General features: G+C 33.8%; 1 protein-coding gene across 3 annotated transcripts in view; it reads right to left on the bottom strand.

Annotated features, from left to right (window-relative positions):
* Positions 1 to 22,986, bottom strand: part of RANBP17 (RAN binding protein 17) — a 383,252-nt gene that overhangs the window by 298,126 nt on the left and 62,140 nt on the right. For 2 of the 3 annotated variants that reach the window (XR_008993699.1, XM_036884800.2), the window contains exons 9-12: positions 22,368 to 22,487; positions 20,333 to 20,479; positions 19,573 to 19,745; positions 17,302 to 17,495 (exon numbers count right to left, since the gene is read on the bottom strand). Coding sequence is in view for 2 of the 3 variants with exons in the window: in XM_036884800.2 (XP_036740695.2) it covers positions 17,302 to 17,495; positions 19,573 to 19,745; positions 20,333 to 20,479; positions 22,368 to 22,487 (634 nt within the window). In the remaining variant the exon portion in view is untranslated. The remainder of the gene's footprint in view (positions 1 to 17,301; positions 17,496 to 19,572; positions 19,746 to 20,332; positions 20,480 to 22,367; positions 22,488 to 22,986) is intronic. The other variant, XM_057491712.1, reaches the window with a different exon arrangement.

Genomic DNA, 22,986 nt, shown 5'->3' with positions numbered 1-22,986 from the left:
TAACTGATACATGTAGAACATTACATATCAAAACAGTAGAATATACATGTTTTTCAAGTGAACATGGAACATTCTCTAGAATATATAACATGTTAGGCCACAAAGCAAAGCAAGTCTCAACAAATTTAAGAAGACTGAAATCATATGAAGCATCTTTTCCAATCACAACAGTATGAAACTGGTTATCAGTTACAAGAATAAAAGAAGGGAAAAGGCACAAACACACAGACACTAAACAATATGCTATTAAACAACCAATAGGTCATCAAAGAAATTAAAGAAGAAATCAAAAAATACTTGGAGAGTAAGGAAAACAGAAATACAAGAGTTCAAAATCTTTGAGATGCAGGAAAAGCTGTTCTAGAGGGCAGTTTATAGCAAAACAGTCCTAACTCTAGAATTAATAAGCATTTCAAATAAATAATCTAACCTGACACCTAAATAAACTAGACAAGAAGAATTTAAAAAGCCCCAAGTTAGTAAAAGGAAATAACAAAGATGAGAGCAAAAATAAATGAAATAGAGACTAAAAAAAGTACAAAAGATTGATGAAGCTAAAAGCTGGTTCTTTGCAAAGATAAATGAAATTGATAAACTTTCAGCTAGACTATTCAAGAAAAAAAGAGAGGACTCAAATAAAATCAGAAATGAAAGAGAATTTACAACTGACACCACAGAAATACAAATGATTATAAGAGGGTATTATGAGAAATTATATGCCAACAAACTGGACAACTCAGAAGAAAAGGATAAATGTCTAGAAACATACAGGCTTCCAAGACTGAACCAGTGAGAAATAGAACTGTGAACAGACCAATTACTAATAATGAAATTGAATCAGTCATAAAAATAAAAAAATCCCAACAAACAAAAACCCAATACCAGATGGCTTCACAGGCATATTCTACCAAACACTTAAAGAAGAGTTGATATCTCTCTTCATCAAAATATTACAAAAAAGTAAAGAGGAAGGAAAGCTCCCAAATTCATTCTAAGAAGCCAGCATTACCCTGGTACCAAAACTAGGAAGCCCACTACAAAAAAGAAAATTATAGACCACTATCCCTGATGAACACAGATGCAAAAATCTTCAACAAAATATTAGCAAACTGAATTAAAAAAGACATTTAAAACATCATTTATCACGGTCAAGTACGATTTATCCCAGGGATGCAAGGATGGTTCAATACCCATAAATCAATGACTGTGATATACCACTTTAACAAAAGGAAGGATAAAAAACCATATGATCATCTCAATAGATGCAGAAAAAGCATTTGATAAAGTTCAACACCTATTCATGATAAAAACTTCAACTGTGGGTATAGAGGACACTTATCTCAACATAATAAAGACCATATATGACAAATCCACAGCTAATATACTCAATGGCAAATAGGAAAAAGAAAAAGATGCTCACTCTCACCACTCTTTATTCAACATAGTCCTTGAAGCCCTAGCCATAACAATCAAACAACAAAAAGAAATAAAAGGCAGACAGATTGGTAAGTAAAAAGTAAAACTGTAATTATTTGTAGATGACATGATAATATATATAGAAGATCCTAAAGACTCCACCAAAAAACTATTGGAATTAAAAATGAATTCAGTAAAGTCGCAGGATAAAATATCAATAAACAGAAATTGGTTGCATTTTCTACATAGAAATAATGAACTAGCAGAAAGATAAATTAAGAAAATAATTCCATTTACAATTTCAAAGAAAGAATAAAATGGCTTAGAATAAATCTAAGCAGGTGAAGACTTGTACTCTGAAAACTATAAACATCATTGAGAGAAACTGAAGATAAATGAAGTAAATAGAGAGCTATTTTATTTTCATGGATGAGAAGGATTAATATTCTGAAAATGGCCATACTACCTAAAGCCAATCAATAGATTCAATACAATCCATATCAAAGTATCAATGCATTTTTCACCAGACCAGAGCAAATAATCCTAAAACTCATATGGAACCACTAAAGACCCTGAGTAGCCAAAGCAATCTGGAGAAAGAAGAACAAAGTTGGAGGTATCACTCTCCTTGATTTCAAACTGTATCACTCTCCTTGATTTCAAATCTACAGTAATCAAAACAGTATACTGTCACAGAAACAGATACACAGACAAATCAAACAGAACAGAGAGCCCAAACATAAGCCCATACCTATATAGTCAATTAATATGTGGCAAAGAAGCTAAGAACATACAATGGGTAAAAGACAATCTCTCCAATAAATGGTGTTGAGAAATTTGGATAGCTACATGCAAAAGAATGGAACTGGATCATTGACTTCCACCATAACACAAAAATAAACTCAAAATGAATTAAAGACCTAAATGTAAGACCTGAAATCATAAAATTGCTAGAAGAAAACAGGCATTAAACTCTTGAACATCAACACTAGAAATTTTTTTCTGAATGTGAATCCCAAGCAAGGGAAACAAAAGCAAAAAATAAACAAGTGTAACTTCCTTAAACTAAATATCCTCTGCACAGCACAGAAAACCATCAACAAATGAAAAGGCAACATATTGTATAGGATAATATATTTGCAAACAATATCTGATAAGGGGTTAATATCCAAAATACAAAAAAACTCATACAACACCAAAAAACCCCCAAATATTCCAATTGAAAATGGGCAGAGGACCTGAATAGATGTTTCTCCACAGAAGATATACAGATGGCTAAGAGACACACGAAAAGATGCTCAGCATTATTAATCATCAGGGAAATGCATATCAAAATTACAATGAGGTATCATTCATACCAGTCAAAATGGCTTTTATCAAGATAGAAATAACAAGTGTTAGTGAGGATGCAGAGAAAGGGGAACCCTCCTACACTGTTTTTGGGAATGGAAATTGGTGCAACCACTACAAAAAGCAGCATGGAAGAATCTCAACAAACTAAAAACAGAAATACCATACAACCCAACAATTCCACTTCTGGGAATCTACCTGAAGAAAATGAAATGATTAATTCAAAAATATATGTGTTTATTACAGCATTACTACAATAGCCAAGATATGGAAATAACCAAAGTGTCCATCAATAGATGAATGGGTAAAGATGTGGCGCAAATACACAACAGAATAACATTCGCAATGAAAAAGAAAGCTTGCCATTTGCAACAACATGGATGGACCTAGAGGATATTATGCTAAGTGAAATACATCAGAGAAAGACAAATACTAAATTGTTTCACTTATATGTGGAATCTGAAAAACAAACAAACAAAAAAGAAATGAACTCATAAACACAGAAAACAGGTGGCTGGTTACCATGTGGGAGGCAAGGGCAAGGGAAACAGGTGAAGGGCTTAAAGAGGTACAAACTTTGAAACTTTGAATTGTAATATAGTCACAAGGATGAAAGTATTTCATATAGAATATAGCTCATAATATTGTAATATCTTTGTATGGTGAGTTATGGTAACTACACATCATGGTGAGCATTTAATAATGCATATAATTGATGAATCACTAAACTGCTCTCTGAAACCAATATATCATATACAAACCATATTTCAATAAAATAAAGAAGAAAAAAATAGGAGACAGTTGAATTTTCATAGCTGCTTCTATATTCAATTTGCTTTGCAATATGTTCTTTTGGCTCTAGTATATCAAGAAAATATAGCCTAACAAAGATAAATTGTTAAAAATGGAGGAATATTCAATATTTTCAGATAATTGTGGATACTGTGCTTTGATACTACAGCAAAACTCAATAAGTGGTAGTTCCTTAAAGGTTAACTGAAATGTGAACTATAAAACTATATTAATGACCTTTTCAAATTCTGTTACATTAAAATTCTCTAACCTATTTTGCAATTCGGATGGATCTTTGTAATACAGAATATTTAGGAAGTTATGGTCACTGAGTCAAGCAAATATTCCAAATGTTGCTCATTTCATTATATACTATCCAAAAACCACATTCATTAATACACCATCAATATCTTCAGAAAAGTCTTTAAGTCTTGGAAAGCTGTCAAACTTATGGTGGTAAATATAAGTTTTCTAGAACTCTAATTTTTGCTTATAAGCACAAATTTTATCATTAGTAACAAATACTATCGATTACCTTGAAGTGACAGTCACTTCATTAAGGAAAATGTGTGCCAAATGTCCAAGTCTAATAACCATATTTTGTCAGTAATGACTGGCAAGTAAAATGGTATTCTGGAGGGAAAAATCTAGCTCAGCTCATAAGCAATAGCACAAATGCTTTTCCTCTACACAACCACTGTGTTCCAAAGTGCAGCAGAAGTGCATTCAATGGTTGGTGTAATAAAATTACCAATGGTCACCAAAAAAATCAATTATATACCTAATTACTTTATATTCCTGTCGAATTCCAATATGTTAAGTCCTTGGGGAGGTCTAAATAAAATAGAAAATTTACTGTTTTTGTTAATGCTCATTCACAGTGTCTTGTTTCATGGTTTCTATGATGGTTATTTTAAAATTACAGATACTCATTTGGTTGATGTTAATCTGCAGGATTCTCAAGGCCCTAAATTATGGTGCTATTCTTCAGAGAAGATTCTAGTTCACTTTTCTGCTGGAAGCCAAAGGGATCTACCAATCTGGGACTTTATTACCTTTCAAGGGTCCAACTTAATAGAAGAATCTTAAGTTTAGTACACCTACCTTGTGACCAGCTTAAGGTTTTGCCACTGATATTGATAATTTGCCTTTGAAAGCAATATTGTATTTTGCTTTTGTTTCTGCTGAATAGTACCATTCTGGTTAAAGTTCATTTTTTGAGGGGAAAGTAGTCAGAAGAGGGAGGGACAAAGGAGTGAAGGAGAAAGAACCTCAGAAATTTCATGTACTTATTTCAAGCCAGGCAATGCATTAAAACATTTATCCAGAATCTGATTGTTTTGGAGTTGAGAGGCCTTTCAGAGCATCTAGTTGACTACACTGAGATGAAATTTACTACTAATTATTTACTTTTAAAGAAGCAAACAGTAATTGTGATAGAAACTGAAAAAGAAAATGTGATACTGTAAATAGCTGGCTAAACATAAGCCAAATTATAACATAACATAATCCAAATTAATCTAGAAAACATATCTGAAAAGATACTATGTAAGGCTATCACTGTATAAGTAAAAACAAAAACCAGAAACACTACAAGTCAGCCTTACAAGACACCACATACCTACAAAAAGATACTTAACTGGAATGACAAGAAGGGATGGAAATCCAACCTATACTCTACCCTGTGTGTACCCTAGGATGGTGCTGCACCAGCCTGGGAGAAAGACACCATTTTCCCAGTTTGCACAAAGGCGCCAGATGTTCTAGTAAGCTGGTAAGAAAGTAATATATCCTCAAAGGTAAAAAAATGGTGGAAGGGCTAAAATCAGAGACTTAAGCACAGAAAACAACTGAGAGAAACTAAGCTTTTCCTTTGATGGACAAAGGACAAAGCCTAGGGCATGATAACATGACGAGTCCAACAAGAAATTCTTACATAAGGTGAAACAGTATTACACCCTTGTGGAAAAAGTAAACTGGAGGGGAAAAAATCTTCCCAAGAGAAAGACAACACAGAATTAACTTCAATGTTGAGTGGAGAGGGGAAAAAAAATCCCTCAAATAAGACTCACATGCTTTTGGGGCCTAAATACATACTACCAGTGTGATACAAAAAACTATTCTAATGAAATAGTTTAAATGTTATGGAGTTGGTAGTCCATTTCATCCCATTTAGTTAGTGGACTTCAATGAGAAGACAGAGATCTAGCTTACAATGGATTTTTTTTTAAAAAGGGAAAACCATATACTGTCAATTAAGAGACACATTTTAAATATAAAGACACAGACAGACTGTAAGTAAGTGGATAGAGAAGGATACCCCAGGTATACAAAGAGCATAAGAAGGCACTGGCTATAATAATAACACATAAGATAGATTTCAAATAAAAGTCAATAAATAAAGAAACAATTATAAATGTGTACATAAAAACTGACAATTTTAAGTAGCATAGACAATTCCACAATCATATTTGGATATTAGAAAAAAACAAAATAAACAAAACAGAAAAAAAGACAAAAAAACAAAATCAATAAAAACAAAGAATACCTGAACAACACTATTAACCATACTGACTTAACTGCTATTCACATGTGACTATACCTAATGATTGTAAAGTACATACTCAAGTGTACATGGTATGTTTACCAGGACAGAATATATAATGGGTCATAAAAAATGTCTCAGTAAATTAAAAAAGGCTGAAATCAGACAAAATTATATTTGACCAAGGTAGAATTAAATCAGAAATCAATAACAGTATGAAAGCTAGGAAAACCCCAATATTCTGGGAATAAAAAGTATACTTCTAAATAATCCATGAACTAACAAACAAATCCCATATTAGAAAAATTTTAACTAAATAATAGAGATAACACGTTAAAATGCATGAGATGCAGCTAAAGCAATGCTTAAAGTGAAATGTATAGATTTAAATGTTTTTATTAGCAAAAACTAAAAACCTAAAAATCAAAGACGTGGAGTCTCCAACCAAAATTAGAAAACAAAAGGCGAAATAAATCAGAAGTATGAAGCAGAAAATAATGAAGTTAAAAATAAATGTATGAAGGGGGGATTCTCAAGATGGCAGCATGAGTAGGGTGGTGGAAATTTCCTCCAAAAACCATATATATTTTGAAAATACAGCAAATAAAACTATTCCTAAAAGAGTGACCGGAAGATATAGTACACAAGCCAGACTACATCTGGGAGAGCCCAACATCTCACGGAAAAGGGTAGGATACAAAGCCATTGCAAGATGAGACCTGAGCACTCCCCCACCCCAGCTCACTGGCAGGAGGAAGGGAATCAGAGTGGGGAGGGAGTGGAAGCACAGGACTGCTAAATAACCAGCCCTGGTGGCCTGGTGGTCTGCACTGGGAGCACAGACACAAATTGCATGGTGCACTGAATATTGAAGGAGCAGAAAAGCAAGGTCCAAGATTGGGACTGCAAACAGGTTCCCACATCCAGCTGCCCTGGGGCAAAAGAAAAACATGGGCTTTAAAAGTCCAAAAGGGACAAGGGTTTAACAGGTATACAAAATCTTCCTTGCACACTGAGCCCAGCAGGCTGGGAACTTTAAGGAACTTCAGGTGCCCTAACCCCCTGGGTGGCAACGCAGCTCTGAACGCCCACGTGACAATAAGCAGCCTACCGTTCCTTCAGCTGCCGGCACTGCAAGGAAACCAGCTGACCACAATTGCTATGGAACAGCCAGGGAACAGCCCTGACCAAAACAACCACATAGCTTAGCACAGAGGCTTCTCCAGGTGCGGTTGACTGGCAAAGACAGCGGAAACCAGTGCAGAGTCCAGGAGGCACAAATGGGCTTTGTTCTGGCGGCGAACATGCACACTTCGCCTGCAACCCCTGCCAGTGCATTAGGCCATCCTGAGGGCCGCCCCACACATGGCAGCACAGGGGATTAACCCAGAGGCTGCTCCCTGTGTGTGGTTGCTCGTCACAGGCAGCAGAGACCAGTGTAGAGTATGGAAAGCATGAAGGGGCTCTGTTGATGCAGCAGAAAACACGCCCCTTGCCTGCAACTTCCGCCAGTGCCAGGGGCCATCTTGAAGGCTGCTCTGCCCATGGTAGTTTAGGGGATTAACCCAGAGGCTGCTCCCTGTGTGCAGTTGACTGGCACAGGTAGTGGAGATGGACAAGGTGACCAGCAAGCAGGAAGGGACTTTATTTTCCCAGCTAACACACACACACCACTTCCCAGCGATCACTCCCATCATCATGAAAAGGCAGAAGAACCTTGTTCAGTTGAAAGTCCCTGAAACACCAGAGAGAGGGCCTGTTGATACTGAAATCACCAATCTTCCTGCAACAGAATTTGAAATAGGAGTCATAAGGATGCTGTTGGACCTGCAGAGAAATATGCAAGAGCTAAGGGATGAATTATGGAGGTTAATAACAGAAATGAAACAAACATTGGAAGGATTTAAGAGCAGACTGGTTAAGGTGGAAGACACTGTTAATGGAATAGAAATCAGAGAACAGGAATACAGAGAAGCTGGGGCAGAGAGAGATAAAAGGATCTCTAGGAATGAAAGAATGTTAAGAGAACTGTGTGACCAAACCAAACGGAACAATATTCGCATTATAGGGGTACCAGAAGAACAACAGAGAGAGAACGGGAAAGAAAGTGACTTTGAAGAAATAATTGCCGAAAACTTCCCCAATCTGGGAAAGGAAATAGTCTCTCAGACCAAGGAAGTCCATGGATCTCCCAACACAAGGGAACCAAGGAGGACAATACCAAGACATATAATAATTAAAATGGCAAAGATCAAAGACAAGGACAGAGAATTAAAAGCAGCCAGAGAGAGAAAAAAGATCACCTACAAAGGAAAACCCATCACACTATCATCAGACTTCTCAACAGAAACCTTACAGGCCAGAAGGGAATGGCATGATATATTCAATGCAATGAAACAGAAGGACCTCGAACAAAGAATACTGTATCCAGCAAGATTATCCTTTAAATTTGAAGGAGGGATTAAACAATTCCCAGATAAGCAAAAGTTGAGGGAATTTACCTCCCACAAACCATCTCTACAGTGTATTTTAAAGGGACTGCTCTAGATGGAAGTATGCCTAAGGCTAAATAGCTGTCACCAGAGAAAATAAAACTATAGCAAAGAAAGTAGACCAGCCAAATACTAACTAAAGGGAAAATGAAATCAGCTATCTACAAAAGCAGTCAAGGGAAACACAAGAGAGTACAGAATAAAACACCTAATGTATGAAGAGTGGAGGAGAAAGAAAAATAAGGGGGAGAAATAAAGAATCATCAGGCTGCATTTATAATAGTGTAATAAGTGAGTTAATGTAGATGTTTAGACAGTAAAGAAGCTACCCTTGAACCTTTGGTAACCATGAATTCAAAGCCTGCAATGCCAATAAGTACATATCTACTGACAATTACCCTAAATGTAAATGGAATGGATGCTCCAATCAAAGGATACAGAGTAATAGAATGGATAAACAAGCAAAACCCATCTATATGCTGCTTACAAGAGACTCACCTCAAATCCAAAGACATACACAGGCCTAAAAGTGAAGGGATGGAAAAAGATATTTCATGCCAACAATAGAGAGAAAAAAGCAGGAGTTGTAGTACTTGTATCAGACAAAATAGACTTCAAAACAAAGAAAGTCACAAGAGACAAAAAAGGACATTACATAATGATAAAGGGGTCAGTCCAACAAGAGGACATAACCATTATAAATATCTATGTGCCCAACACAGGAGCACCTATATATGTGAAACAAATACTAACAGAATTAAAGGAGGAAATAGAACGCAATGCATTCATTTTAGGAGACTTCAACACACCATTCACTCCAAAGGACAGATCAACCAGACAGAAAATAAGTAAGGACACAGAGGCACTGAACAACACACTAGAACAGACAGACCTAACAGACATGTACAGAACTCTACACCCAAAAGCAACAGGATACACATTCTTTTCAAGTGCACATGGAACATTTTTGAGAATAGACCACATACTAGGCCAGAAAAAGAGCCTTAGTAAATTCAAAAACGTTGAAATTGTACCAAATTCTCAGATCATAAAGGTAGAAAACTTGAAACAAATTGTACAAAGAAAACAAAAAAGCTCACAAACACATAGGGGCTTAACAACATGCTCCTAAATAATCAATGTATCAATGACCAATTAAAACAGAGATCAAGCAATGTATGGAGACAAATGAAAAGAACAGCATATGCCCCAACTTCTGTGGGATGCAGCGAAGGCAGTTGTAAAAGGAAAGTATACAACAATCCAGGCCTATTTAAAGAAGGAAGAACAATCTCAAATGAATAGTCTAAATTCACAATTATTGAAACTGGAAAAAGAAGAAGAAATAAGGCCCAAAGTCAGCAGAAGGAGGGACATAAAAGATCAGAGAAGATATAAATAAAATTGACAAGAATAAAACAACAGAAAAAATTAATGAAACCAAGAGCTGGTTCTTTGAGAAAATAAACAAATAGATAAACCTCTTAGCCAGACTTACTAAGAAAAAAAGAGAATCCACGTACACACATAAACAGAATCAGAAATGAGAAAGGAAAAATCACGAGACACCACAGAAATACAAACAATTATTAGAGAATACTATGAAAATCTACATGCTAACAAATTGGATAACCTATAAGAAATGGATAACTTTCTAGAAAAATTCAACCTTTCAAGACTGACTAAAGAAGAAACAGAAAATCTAAACAGATGAATTACCAGCAGTGAAATAGAATTGGTAATCAAAAAACTATCCAGGAACAAAATCTCAGAACAGACAGATTCACCACTGAATTTTATCAGACATTTAGAGAAGACATAATACTCATTCTCCTTAGGGTTTTCCAAAAAATACAAGAGGAAGGAATACTTCGAAACTTATTCTATGAAGCCAGAAACACTAATACCAAAACCAGGCAAAGACACCACAAATAAAGAAAACTACAGACCAATACTCTGATGAACATAGATGCAAAAATATTCAACAAAATTTCAGCAAACTGAATTCAAAAATATATCCAGAGGATCATACACCATGATCAAGGGATTCATCTCAGGGATGCAAGGATGGTACAACATTCGAAAATCCATCAATATCATCCACCACATCGACAAAAAGAGGACAAAAACCACATAATCATCTCCATAGATGCTGAAAAAGCATTCGACAAAATTCAACATCCCTTCAGGATAAAAACTCTCAACAAAATGGGCATAGAGGGCAAGTATGTCAACATAATAAAGGCCACATATGACAAACCCACAGCCAACAACATACTTAACAGCGAGAAGTGGAAAGCTTTTCCCCTAAGTTTGGGAACAAGACAAGGATACCCACTCGCCCCACTTTTACTCAACATAGTTCTGGAGGTCCTAGCCACAGCAATCAGACAACATAAAGAAATAAAAGGCATCCAGATTGGTAAGGAAGAAGTTAAACTGTCCCTGTTTGCAGATTACATGATATTGTACATTAAAAAAACCCTAAAGAATCCACTCCAAAACTACTAGATCTAATATCTGAATTCAGCAAAGTTGCAGGATACAAAATTAATACACAGAAATCTGTTGCATTCCTATACACTAACAATGAACTAGCAGAAAGATAAATCAGGAAAACAATTCCATTCACATTTGCATCAAAAAAAAAAATACATAGGAATAAATTTAACCTAGGAAGTAAAAGACCTATACTCTGAATACTACAAGACACTCATGAGAGAAATTAAAGAAGATAGAAATAAATGGAAACACATCCTGTGCTCAAGAATAGGAAGAATTAATATTGTCAAAATAGTCACCCTGCCAAAAGCAATCTACAGATTCAATGCAATCCCTATCAAAATACCAACAGCATTCTTCAACGAACTAGAGCAAATAGTTCTAAAATTCATATAGAACCACAAAAGACCCCAAATAGCCAAAGCAATCCTGAGAAGAAAGAATAAAGCAGGGGTGGGGGGAATCATGCTCCCCAACTTCAAGCTCTACTACAAAGCAACAGCAATCAAGACAATTTGGTACTGGCACAAGAACAGACCCATAGACCAATGGAACAGACGAGAGAGCCCAGATATAAACCCAAGCATATATGGTCAATTAATATACAATAAAGGAGCCATGTAAATACAATGGTGAAATGACAGCTTCTTCAACAACTGGTATTGGCACAACTGGACAGCTACATGCAAGAGAATGAAACTGGATTACTGTCTAACCGCATACACAAAAGTAAACTCAAAATGGATCAAAGACCTCAATGTAAGTCATGAAACCATAAAACTCTTAGAGGAAAACATAGGCAAAAATCTCTTGAATATAAACATGAGCAATTTTTTCCTGAATGCATGTCCTTGGGCAAGGGAAACAAAAGCAAAAATGAACAAATGGGACTACATCATGCTAAAAAGCTTCTGTACAGCAAAGGACACCATCAGAAGAACAAAAAGGCATCCTACAGAATGGGAGAATATATTTGTAAATGACATATCCGACAAGGGGTTAATATCCAAAATATATAAAGAACCCACACACTTCAACACCCAAAAAACAAACAACCCTATTAAAAAATGGGTGGAGGATATGAACAGATACTTCTCCAAAGAAGAAATTCAGATGGCCAATAGACACCTGAAAAGATACCCCACATCGCTAATTATCAGGGAAATGTAAATTAAAACCACAATGAGATATCACCTCACACCAGTTAGGATGGCCAACATAGAAAAGTCTAAGAATAACAAATGCTGGCAAGGATGTGGAGAAAGGGGAACCCTCCTACACTGCTGGTGGGAATGTAAATTAGTTCAACCATTGTGGAAAGCAGAATGGAGGTTCCTCAAAAACTCAAAATATAAATACCATTTGACCCAGGAATTCCACTCCTAGGAATTTACCCTAAGAATGCAGCAGCCCAGTTTGAAAAAGACATGCGCCCCTATGTTTATCGCAGCACTATTTACAATAGCCAAGAAATGGAAGCAACCTAATGTCCACCAGTAGATGAATGCATAAAGAAGAGGTGGTGCATATACACAATGGAATATTATTCAGCCATAAGAAGAAGACAAATCTTACCATTTGCAACAACATGGATGGAGCTAGAGGGTATTATGCCCAGTGAAATAAGCCAGAGAAAGACAAGTATCAAATGATTTCACTCATCTGTGGAGCATAAGAACAAGGAAAAATGAAGGAACAGAACAGCAGCTGATTCACAGAACCCAAGAATGAACTAACAGTTGCCAAAGGGAAAGAAACTGGGGAGGGAAGGGAGGGATAAGGAGAAATAGGGACATTACGATTAGCACACATAATGTGTGTGGGGGTACAGGGAAGGCAGTATAGCACAGAGAAGACAACTAGCGACTCTATAGCATCTTACTACACCGATGGACAGCGACTGTAATGGGGTATGTGGTGGGGACTCAATAATGGGGGGAATCTAGTAACCACAATGTTGCTCATGTGACTGTACATTAATGATATCAAAATTTTTAAAAATTAAAAAAATATATATAAAGATGTGTTAAAAATCAACAAGAAAAGACTAAAACAAAAATTTTAATGAGCCAAGAAGATGAATAGTTAGTTAACTTACAGAAGAAGAAGACCACACAGTTAAAACAATGTTTAACCACACTGGATAAGAGAATGTTAAATTATAATGTTAAATTATGCTGAAAAAACAATTTTTGCCTGTAGAATTGCCAAGAATTCAAAAGCTTGATAATATTGTCCTATGAAGGCTGTATGAAAACATTCTCATATATTGATGGTAGGCAAATAAATTGATAAAGTCTTTACAGAGAGCAATTTGGTAATATTTATACAAATTATAAATACATTAACCTTTCCACCCAACAGTAATTCCATTTCTGGAAATTTATCTTGAAGATATTCTTGCATACATATAAAATGCCATATGTACAAGGTTAATCTGTATAGTATTACATTTAATTGCAGAAGATAGCAAAGAACTCAAATGATTCTCAACACTGGAGGGAATCATTAAGTAAATTATGGTACATTCAAAAAATAAAATAAGTAACTATAAAACTAAGCATTCTCTACATACTCACTTGAAAATCACTAAAAAAATACATTGTTAAATAATAAAAGCAAAGTAGAACAGTAAATGTGGTATATAATACATCCCATGTAAATAAGAAGGGAGAAGAATTTATGTATTAATAATTGCTTGTGTACAGAAACTGCATACAGAAACTACACACAGAAATTTTGGAAAGATATGCAAAACTAGCAAGAATTGTTACTTGTTAGAGTGCAGAATGGGAGGACAGATTATAGGACTGGAATAGAGCATATTTTAATTTCTCTTTTCTGAACAAATGTATATGTATTAGCTCTTTAAAGATTAGGTGAATTAATTAAAATAAAATTTGATATGAAAATAAGAATAGACACATTAAAGTGAAATGTCAAGACTGGTCACAAACTTGGCAGCAATGTTTACAATTCAAATAACTAATGGATTAGTGTCAAAAATATATAAAGAGGTTTATCAGTAAGAGAAAGATCAACACTCCAAATGGTGAGGGGAAAATGAACAAAAGTCATGGACATATATATATCACTGACGATGACACAACTAACAGTCAATAAACCTAACTAAACTCCATTACTAATTATGGGAGTGAAAAATAAAATACCCAATGAGGTATATTACCTTAACTAGTCCTGCAAAAATTTAAGTCTGACATTATGAGCTTGTTGGCAAGGATCCAGCAGGAATGGGTGGGATATAAAGTAATACAACCACCTTGTAAACTAGCTTGGCATTCTCATTATCTACTGGAGCTGATTATGTAATGGATACACATAACAATCTCTCCAGCAGCACTCATTGCACTACCGAAAAACAGAGAAAACACAAATATTCATTGACAAGAAAATGCATAAATAAATTGTGATATATTTAAACAACAGAACAGTGGCAGCACAAATAAAGGAACTATAGCTATGGCATCTCATAAATACAATAACTGAGAAAAGATAATAAAGCAAGTTGCAGACAAATTAATACAGTTCGATACCATTTGTATAAAATGAAAAATATGCAAAACTATGCACGATTTTCAGAATTTGTACATATGCAATAAAACTATAAAGAAAAGGCATCAAATGATAAATACAATATTCCAGATTTCAAATATTTTGTGCTGGTAAAAAGGAGGACACATTTGGATAGAGGAACAAAGTGAACAATAAAGATACTGGGATTGTAAGACAGGCACAGTCGCAGGGGGGTCATCAGGTGAGAAATTGGGGATCAACAGAGGTGAGGCTTAGAACCTCACCCCCCCTGTTTTGAGAGAAATCTTCTGCATATGTGGATGTTTTATTGCCCTTGTCTAGCTTGGATTAACACATAGTCTACAGGCACACACCTGATCATCTACATTTGCTCTCTTACAACACTAAACTATGTTTTCTACCTTTATGTTGTATCTACCTACCACTTCAGCATCTTATTAAAAATAATAAAGAGAGAAATGTGGTATCCACATATAAATCAAGTATAAAAATCAAATGTGTATTCATATTTGAACTGACTGTTTATAGTTCATAATGCATGAGCAAAACCAAAAGTTTCTGTGATGACTGCCCTTGTACTGTTCACCATGTAACTTATTCACTATGTAAGAATTTGTTCTCCATGTAAGAACTTGTTCGTTATGCTTCAGAAGATTGGAGACTGACGAAAATTAGGCTTGGGGTGGATTAATGATTGTGCATTGAGCATTGACTCCCCTATACAGAATTTTATTGTGGTTAACAACCATTTGATCAATAAATATGAGAGATGCCCTAACAACAACAACCAAGAAAAAGTACACACTTCCAATTGTAAAATAAATAAGCAACCGGGATGTAATGTATAGCATAAGGAATATAGTCAAAATATTGTAACAACTTGGTATGGTGATAGCTGGTACTTAGAATTATCATGTATATAAATGTTGAATCACTGTGTTGTACACCTGAAACTAATGTAATGTAATACTGTGTGTCAACTACCCTTCAATAAAAAATAATTATCTAAAAAAAAAAAAAAAAAAGATACTGGGATTGACCTGGTCTTTTTTTTTTGAGTCATAACTCATTTATTCAATGAATAGTATATGCAAGAATACCAATAAAGGGAAACTAATACTACAAACTACAATTCTGAAAATAAAGCAAATTATAACAGGAATAGAATGTACATAACATGATAGGAATGTTTGATTTTACCCATGCATTCCTTATCCTTACAATTAACCTAAATGTCTGTTAGAACAAAACTGTATCCCTTGGTCTAACTTCAGTGCTTTTTAAAAAAGCAGTAACATTCCAGAACACTTTTCTTTTGCTTTAGGGTATTTAAGATTCACACATTTGTTGAAATATATTCTGATTCAACAGTAGATCTACATATCTTTTTATTCTCTTAATATCTTCAGTAGCATGTACTCCTGAGCAAGTACTATCTGAAATTCTAAAATTGCTGATCTTTGAAATAAAACATATTTCAGCTGTGGGTTAAATAAATTGAGATGAAAGTAAAATTCACCTCCCACCCGACTCCCCCCAGGAACAAAGAGCTCTTATTAAAGTATAGAAACTCAAGTCTATCTTTACTCTAAGACCTGTTCTTTAAGTTATGAGACAGTGTTTGTTATTGCTAGTCACTATGTCTCAATATATATAAATCTCTTTCTGTACGTATATGGTATTTAATAATTTTCAGAACTCTACTAAAAGAAGAAATCAATCATGAAAAGACTAAATGCTGCAAAACAGGTTAGTTCTCCCTGGTAATTTATAAATAATGAGATCCTAATTTAAATAAGAACACATTTAAAGTACAAAAGGTGAACTACTACTCTATTATTTAGCTTCTCAGAAGAATTGTGAGACTGAAAAACAAAACAGATAGATGACAAAAAGGTATCTTAAGAGGTCATTATGCAAATACAAAGAACAATCTTTTAAAGAAATTTTTAAAAGAGTTTAGAAATCATTTAAGTTTGACTATCATCCCTTACCACTCACTTTCCAAAGCAAGATAAGAGAGTCAAATATGAAAGAAAAAAAAAATTCTGAAAATACCATCAAAGAGTTTCCTAATAGAAATGTGTGAGGCCAGTTCCATTCTCATAATTCATCTCATTTTTACAAATCTGAAAAATGTACTTATTTTTATTCCCTGCTATCTTCCTTCCATTAATAAATAAATCCTCCTTCAATCAAGGAGTAAAGAAAAATAAAGGAATTAAAAAATTGAGGAAGTAAAGTAATAAAATAAAGGCATGATGAAGGCTAATACACTAATGCAAAACCATGATGAGGTCTTCATATATTTTTTTACTGGCTGAAGTTGGGCTCTGAATTACCAGTCAGTTATAGCAAAGAAGGAAACATGATTAGTTAAAGTGTAAGTTAATAAACTCTACTCAAAGATCATTATCAGTTTTCTTGATACTGATTCCACAGAAATATTTCCTCCAAACCTTATAATGGAAAACTGAAAATTAACCATCAAACCACCAAAATACCTATATGGTTAATAAAATTAATGGCTTATTAGGGAACCAGGAACTGGGAGAAATAAATACTTTTCAGTAAAATTATTAAAGCAATTAATGAAGCTACTTAAAGTTTGACATAATACCATGTAATAGTCATATAAAAGTTACTAACCTTCCTGAATTGCCATCTCCATAGTTATTCCAGAAGCTGAATGCAGAAGCTTTTGGTAATTGTGTGCATTTTGGTCAAACAACTGTATAAGAAGAGCACATGTCTTTTCATATTCACATCTGCTGACAGTGCACAACTGCTCCAACTGTTGAAACACAGTAGCAGTATCATCCAGTGGATCATCTAAATTATCTCTGCAAATATGAGAACAAGTTTGCAGAACATTAGAATGTGATGTACTTTATTCACTACAAATAAACTGTATTTATGTTAAATAAAAACTCCATCATGGATAAAGAAATAAAAGACAGATTGGGAGGTAAGAAATAAAATGTTTATATTTGAAGATGACATGATTACTATGTACATAAGAAATACCAAAGAAACCACAAAAATGCTCAGTACTAACAGGTGACTTTACCAAGACCCAAGCATACAAAATCAATATATAAAATTCAACTGTATTACTATATACTAGCAATGAAAAATTGGAAAATGAAATTTAACGAACAGCTTTTTCCAAAGGCACCAGAAAACATAATATACTAAATTAAATCTAATTAAATATATCTAAGATCTGAAGGCTGAATTTTATAACACACTGATGAAAGAAATCATAGAAGAGCTTAAAAATTAAAAGATAAACATGTTCATTGACTAAAAGACTCAATATTGCTAGCTAAGATGTCAATTCTTTCCCTAAATTCACCTACAAATTCAATGCAATCTCAGTTCAAATTCCAGGAGGATTTTTTTGTAGATACCAACAAGATGATTCTAAACTTTACATGGAAAAGCAAAGGACATAAAAGTGCCAAAACAATTTGAAAAGGGAAAACCAAGTTAAAAGATTCATACTATCTGACTTCAAAGGTTATTTATTGTAAGGCTATAATCAAAATAGGGTATTGGCAGAAGGAGAAACATAGATTAATGAGAACAGAGTCTAGAAACCACATGTATGTGGTCAATTAATTTTTGAAAACAATGTAAAGGAAAACTAATGAAGAGAGGATAGTCTTTTTCACAAATGGTGTTGGCATAATTGGTCATCCATATGCAAAAAAAAAAAAGGACCTTGAGCCTTACCTATCATATACAAAATTAACTCAAAATGGACACAGAACTAAATGTAAATTCTAGAACCACAGACATTCTAGAAGTAAAAATAAAGGATAAATTGGACTTCATCAAACTTCAAAACTTCTTTCTGCTCTTTGAAAAACTTAAGGAAATGAAAAGGCAAGCTATGGACTGGGAGAATATATTTACCAAACACATATGATAAAGACTTGTGATAAGAATATATAGATTTCTCAAATCTCAATATAAGAAAATGAACAACCAATTAAAAAATGGGCAACAGATTTGACAGGGACTTTACCAAAGAATACATACAAATGGTAAATAAGCACATAAAAAGATGTTTAATATTAGTAGTCATTAAGGGAATACAATTTAAAACCATAATTAGGTACCACTGCACACCTATTTGAATGACTGTTTAAGCCACAATAAAAATTTTAACAACTGACAATATCAAGTACTGGTGAGGATGCATAGCAATCCAATCTACTATATGTTGCTGGTAGGTAGGAATGCAAAGTGATACAGCCACTCTGGAAAATAGTTTGGCAGTTTCTTATAAAGTAAAATATACACTTACACCATGCAACCAAGGAACCTCACACCTAGGTATTTACCCAAGAAAAATAAAAACTTACATTCATACAAAAATCTGTACAGGAATGTTTACAGCTGTTTTACTCATAATTGACAAAAATATAAGCAACCAAATGTCCATCAACAAATGAATGGATAAACAAACTGCCATGTATCTACAAAGTGGAATACTATTCAGCAACAAAGAAGGAAAGAACTACTGACAACACAGGAATCTCAAATGCATTATGCTAAGTAAAAGATGCTAGGCTAAAAAACTGCATACCATATGATTTCATTTATACAACAGTTCACACTTCATTTATACAAAAGCCCAAAACTATCAGGAAACAAAGCAAATCAGCAATTGCCAGAGGCTGAGAGTGGAGCAAGACTGACTACCAAAGGACCTAAAAAAACTCTTTTGAGTGTTGGAACTAGTCTATATCTTGGTTGTGATTGTAGTTACAGAACTGCTTGTACTTATCAAAACTCATAAAACTGTTCAATAAAAATGGCAAATTTTACAGTAGGTAAATTACACCTCAAATTTAAAAATTCCAAGATGGAAAAGATGAAAATACAACATAAACATTTAGTTTTCAGTACCTCACAACTATGGCAACAGATTCCAACCGAGAAGTGATAAAGGCCTTCATGATTTCTGGTGCATAAGTGTCTAATAAGTGGGGTTCAGTTGATTTCACAAAAGGAACTGATGCTACCATCCTTTGCCACAGAGTTAATAAATAATGAACACTGTTGGAAGAAAATTCCCAATGCTACAAAGAAATAAAGCAAATGTTATTTAAATGACATTATATCTTCATAGAATAAGAATTACAGAAGCAAAACTACTAAACACATGTTTTAAAATTAACTTTCATTCTGACTATACAACCAATGACATAACAAATTTTGTAGGTGCAAAAAGTATAATGGAGAAACCAACAATCTCTCATTATTCTAACACCCAAGGATAATCACCATTAAAGTGTTAATATACTTCCTTCTAATTTTCTTTCCATGCATATTTTCTCACAAAGTTGATTATCATGTGGGAAAGATGGTTTTAAAACATTCCCTCAAACTTATAAAAAGAAATTTCCAAAAACAATCTGTAACACTTTCTAATATTTCCTCACCTCGTTTTTGCTACAGGTTCTCAATTCACTCTTCAGTTTTATTTAGATGGTCTCTAATTTTTTATTGTTATAGAATGTTACAATGAACTTTTTATTGAAAACCTTGCAATGCACATTTTAGCGAAGTACTCTAAAAGATGTTTTCAAAAAGTCCCACTAAATCTTACCAAGATATTGTTTTAAAGCTATCTACAGTTTAACATCGATTATATATTTTTATTTACCTGTAGGCTAGCAATGGTAAAGTTAGCAATCAATCTGATAACTTCAGGATACTCCTTCACCATAACTAATTCTCCCAGCTGATAATTTGTCTTTAAACGAGCCAAAAATCGACAAAATTCATGATAATTACCTGGATCAGACAAACCCTAAATTATGAGACAAAAAGAAAGGCTTTTAAAAAACTTAAAAACCAACTAAGCTAATGACCTATCAAAATTCCAAGAGTATTTTATTGTTTTCCAGTTTTCATGGGTACTTATGGTACTTTGTGTCAAATGGATAGATACCAGTGAAATAAAACAAATGATTCCTGCTGGATTTAATGTGGTCATCAATGATCAATAATAAAGAATCCAAAGTAGAGACTTTAGCAGAAGTTTTGCACCATGATGACTAAATTATGTTTGGAACCCATTATATTACACAAAAAATTTGCATGAGTGTTGAGTGTGTTTGTGTGTATGCATATAGTGTAGCTTAAACAAAAGTCAATAAAGGACTTGAAAAATATTTAAGATGAAAAATAGCAATGGGCTCTTGAAACCCTGGAAAAGAGAAATACCAACTGGACTTAAGTTAAATGGCATATATGCATACACAAACAATAGAAATTTCTTCAAATTCAAACAAATATTTATTGAGTATTTACAGGCATTGTGCCTTCAAGCAACTCCCTGTGGCTAAGTGGAGAGTCATTCAGATAAATTACTGCAATATAGGGCAGCAAGTTTAACAGAAGTACTATCCAATATGGAGGTATCTTTTGTGGGAAGGTAAGTGAAAAGGAAAGACCAAAACTGGTGCCCCCAGTTGTCTGGCAGCTCCTTGAAAACAGGACACGTGTTTTATCTTCAAAACTTGAACATTTTACACTCTAGCTGGCATCAAACAGAATTCAAAAAATATCTGTTTAACACTGAAAGAGTTTCTAAGAAATTTCATTCATGAACTCCATGAAAGACTATAAAATAGTGTCTATCTACTAACGACAAATTACAAAAATATATTTTGTATTCATAAGTCTTTCATTACAAGTTTGCAATTTTAAAATAATTGATGTAATATTCAAACTAACTTTTACAGCCATGAAAAATCAACGTGAGGATGTTGGAAAATCAATTAAGAGAATTATCTGGTATTAGATATTATCTTCACATACTGACTGAAGATAGTTAAATGATTAAAACTTTTAAACTATATGGTAAAATTCCATTTGTAAGCAAAACATATAAATTTCACAGTTGTGATAACATTGAAAAGATAAAACAAATGCACAACACATAAAATACTCCTGAGAATAACCTGCAAAAACAACTGCTCTTTACAGAGTAAGCACATTCTATGTACAGATATTATATCCTCTCAAGTTATTAATAACCAAGAGACTTAAATAAGCCTCCTTAAATCATCATTTAACCTTTTAAAATCTGTACTTGCATTAGATATTTTAAACCAAAAACAAAACTAAAAGTGAAGTGAAAAATTTTATTTAGGCACTCAAAATCACTAATAATGGCTTTGCAATTCTCTCCAATGAGTATTACCATTGAAGCTTTGTAGTTAATATATGGAATGGATTTTGAAACCTACAAACTCTTATTTGTCCACAAGAGGGCAAAAAGACATTATTTCATAATTTAAAGCCACTTATTCCAATATTAACATTCACATTTACATTGAGTCTTCTAGTTCAGAAGGTAGATATAAGTCTGAACTAATCACTTCAGTAATTTAAGAAGTACAAGCAAAGAATAGCCATACAATGGTAGAAAGCAGAGCATGATAATACATAACCTTTATTCATATTTACCTAAAAGAATGGAAAAAATAAAAGAGGAAGAATACATAAGTCTGAGGGGAAAATTCCATTTTTAAAAACTGCCCATTTCTACTACAAATGAGATCTAAGGAAGATAAATATGATACTTTATATTTTCTTCCAGAATCATAATAAAGTCATGAGTCTGTTATGCACTTTTTAGCAGAAAAACTGTATCTATATGCTAAGTATTAATTAAATTACTTCATAAATACCTGAGGGTTTTCAAGTATCCTTTTTACTCCCTTAATTAAATTACCAAGGTATTTGGCACGTTCAGGACTGCTAAATAAGGACCTTCTTGTAGAAGCAAACTGAACTAAACATGAAAGTGCCTAAAAATAGGAACAACAAAATTCATTTCAATTTTAAAAGTACCTAAGGCCACATGTAAGGAACACTAGTCTTTACAAAAATATATATATTTTTTTATTTTAATGATAAGCATTTAAGAATCCAAAAATAATGAAAGCTAAACATCACCAATCACCACCACAACCCACCACCCTTCAACTCCATTACTGAAATTCCTATTTGTGTATTTTTTCCTAATATTTTTTCACATATTAAGTATGCTACAGCACAGCCTGGACATGCATACACTCAAAAGGCTCCCAATTGCTTCTGATGTCCAGTTCTGTTTGTGAACCAATGAACTAGGTGTTCTACCAAAAAGAAAACCTGGTTTTGTGGTAGAGTATGTTTGAGAAATGTTGCAAATTATGCACTGCAATATTCTGCAGCTGGAAAAAAAATTCTGTAACCTTTAGTTAATCTACTTTACTTAATCTAGCATGTCCTAAATTTATTTCGTGACAGAACATCTTACCCATA

The sequence above is a fragment of the Manis pentadactyla genome, chromosome 2 (assembly GCF_030020395.1).
Source record: "Manis pentadactyla isolate mManPen7 chromosome 2, mManPen7.hap1, whole genome shotgun sequence".
NCBI lineage: Eukaryota > Metazoa > Chordata > Mammalia > Pholidota > Manidae > Manis > Manis pentadactyla.
Note: the sequence above shows the minus strand (reverse complement) of the source record. Positions and strands in the feature narration are given on the sequence as shown.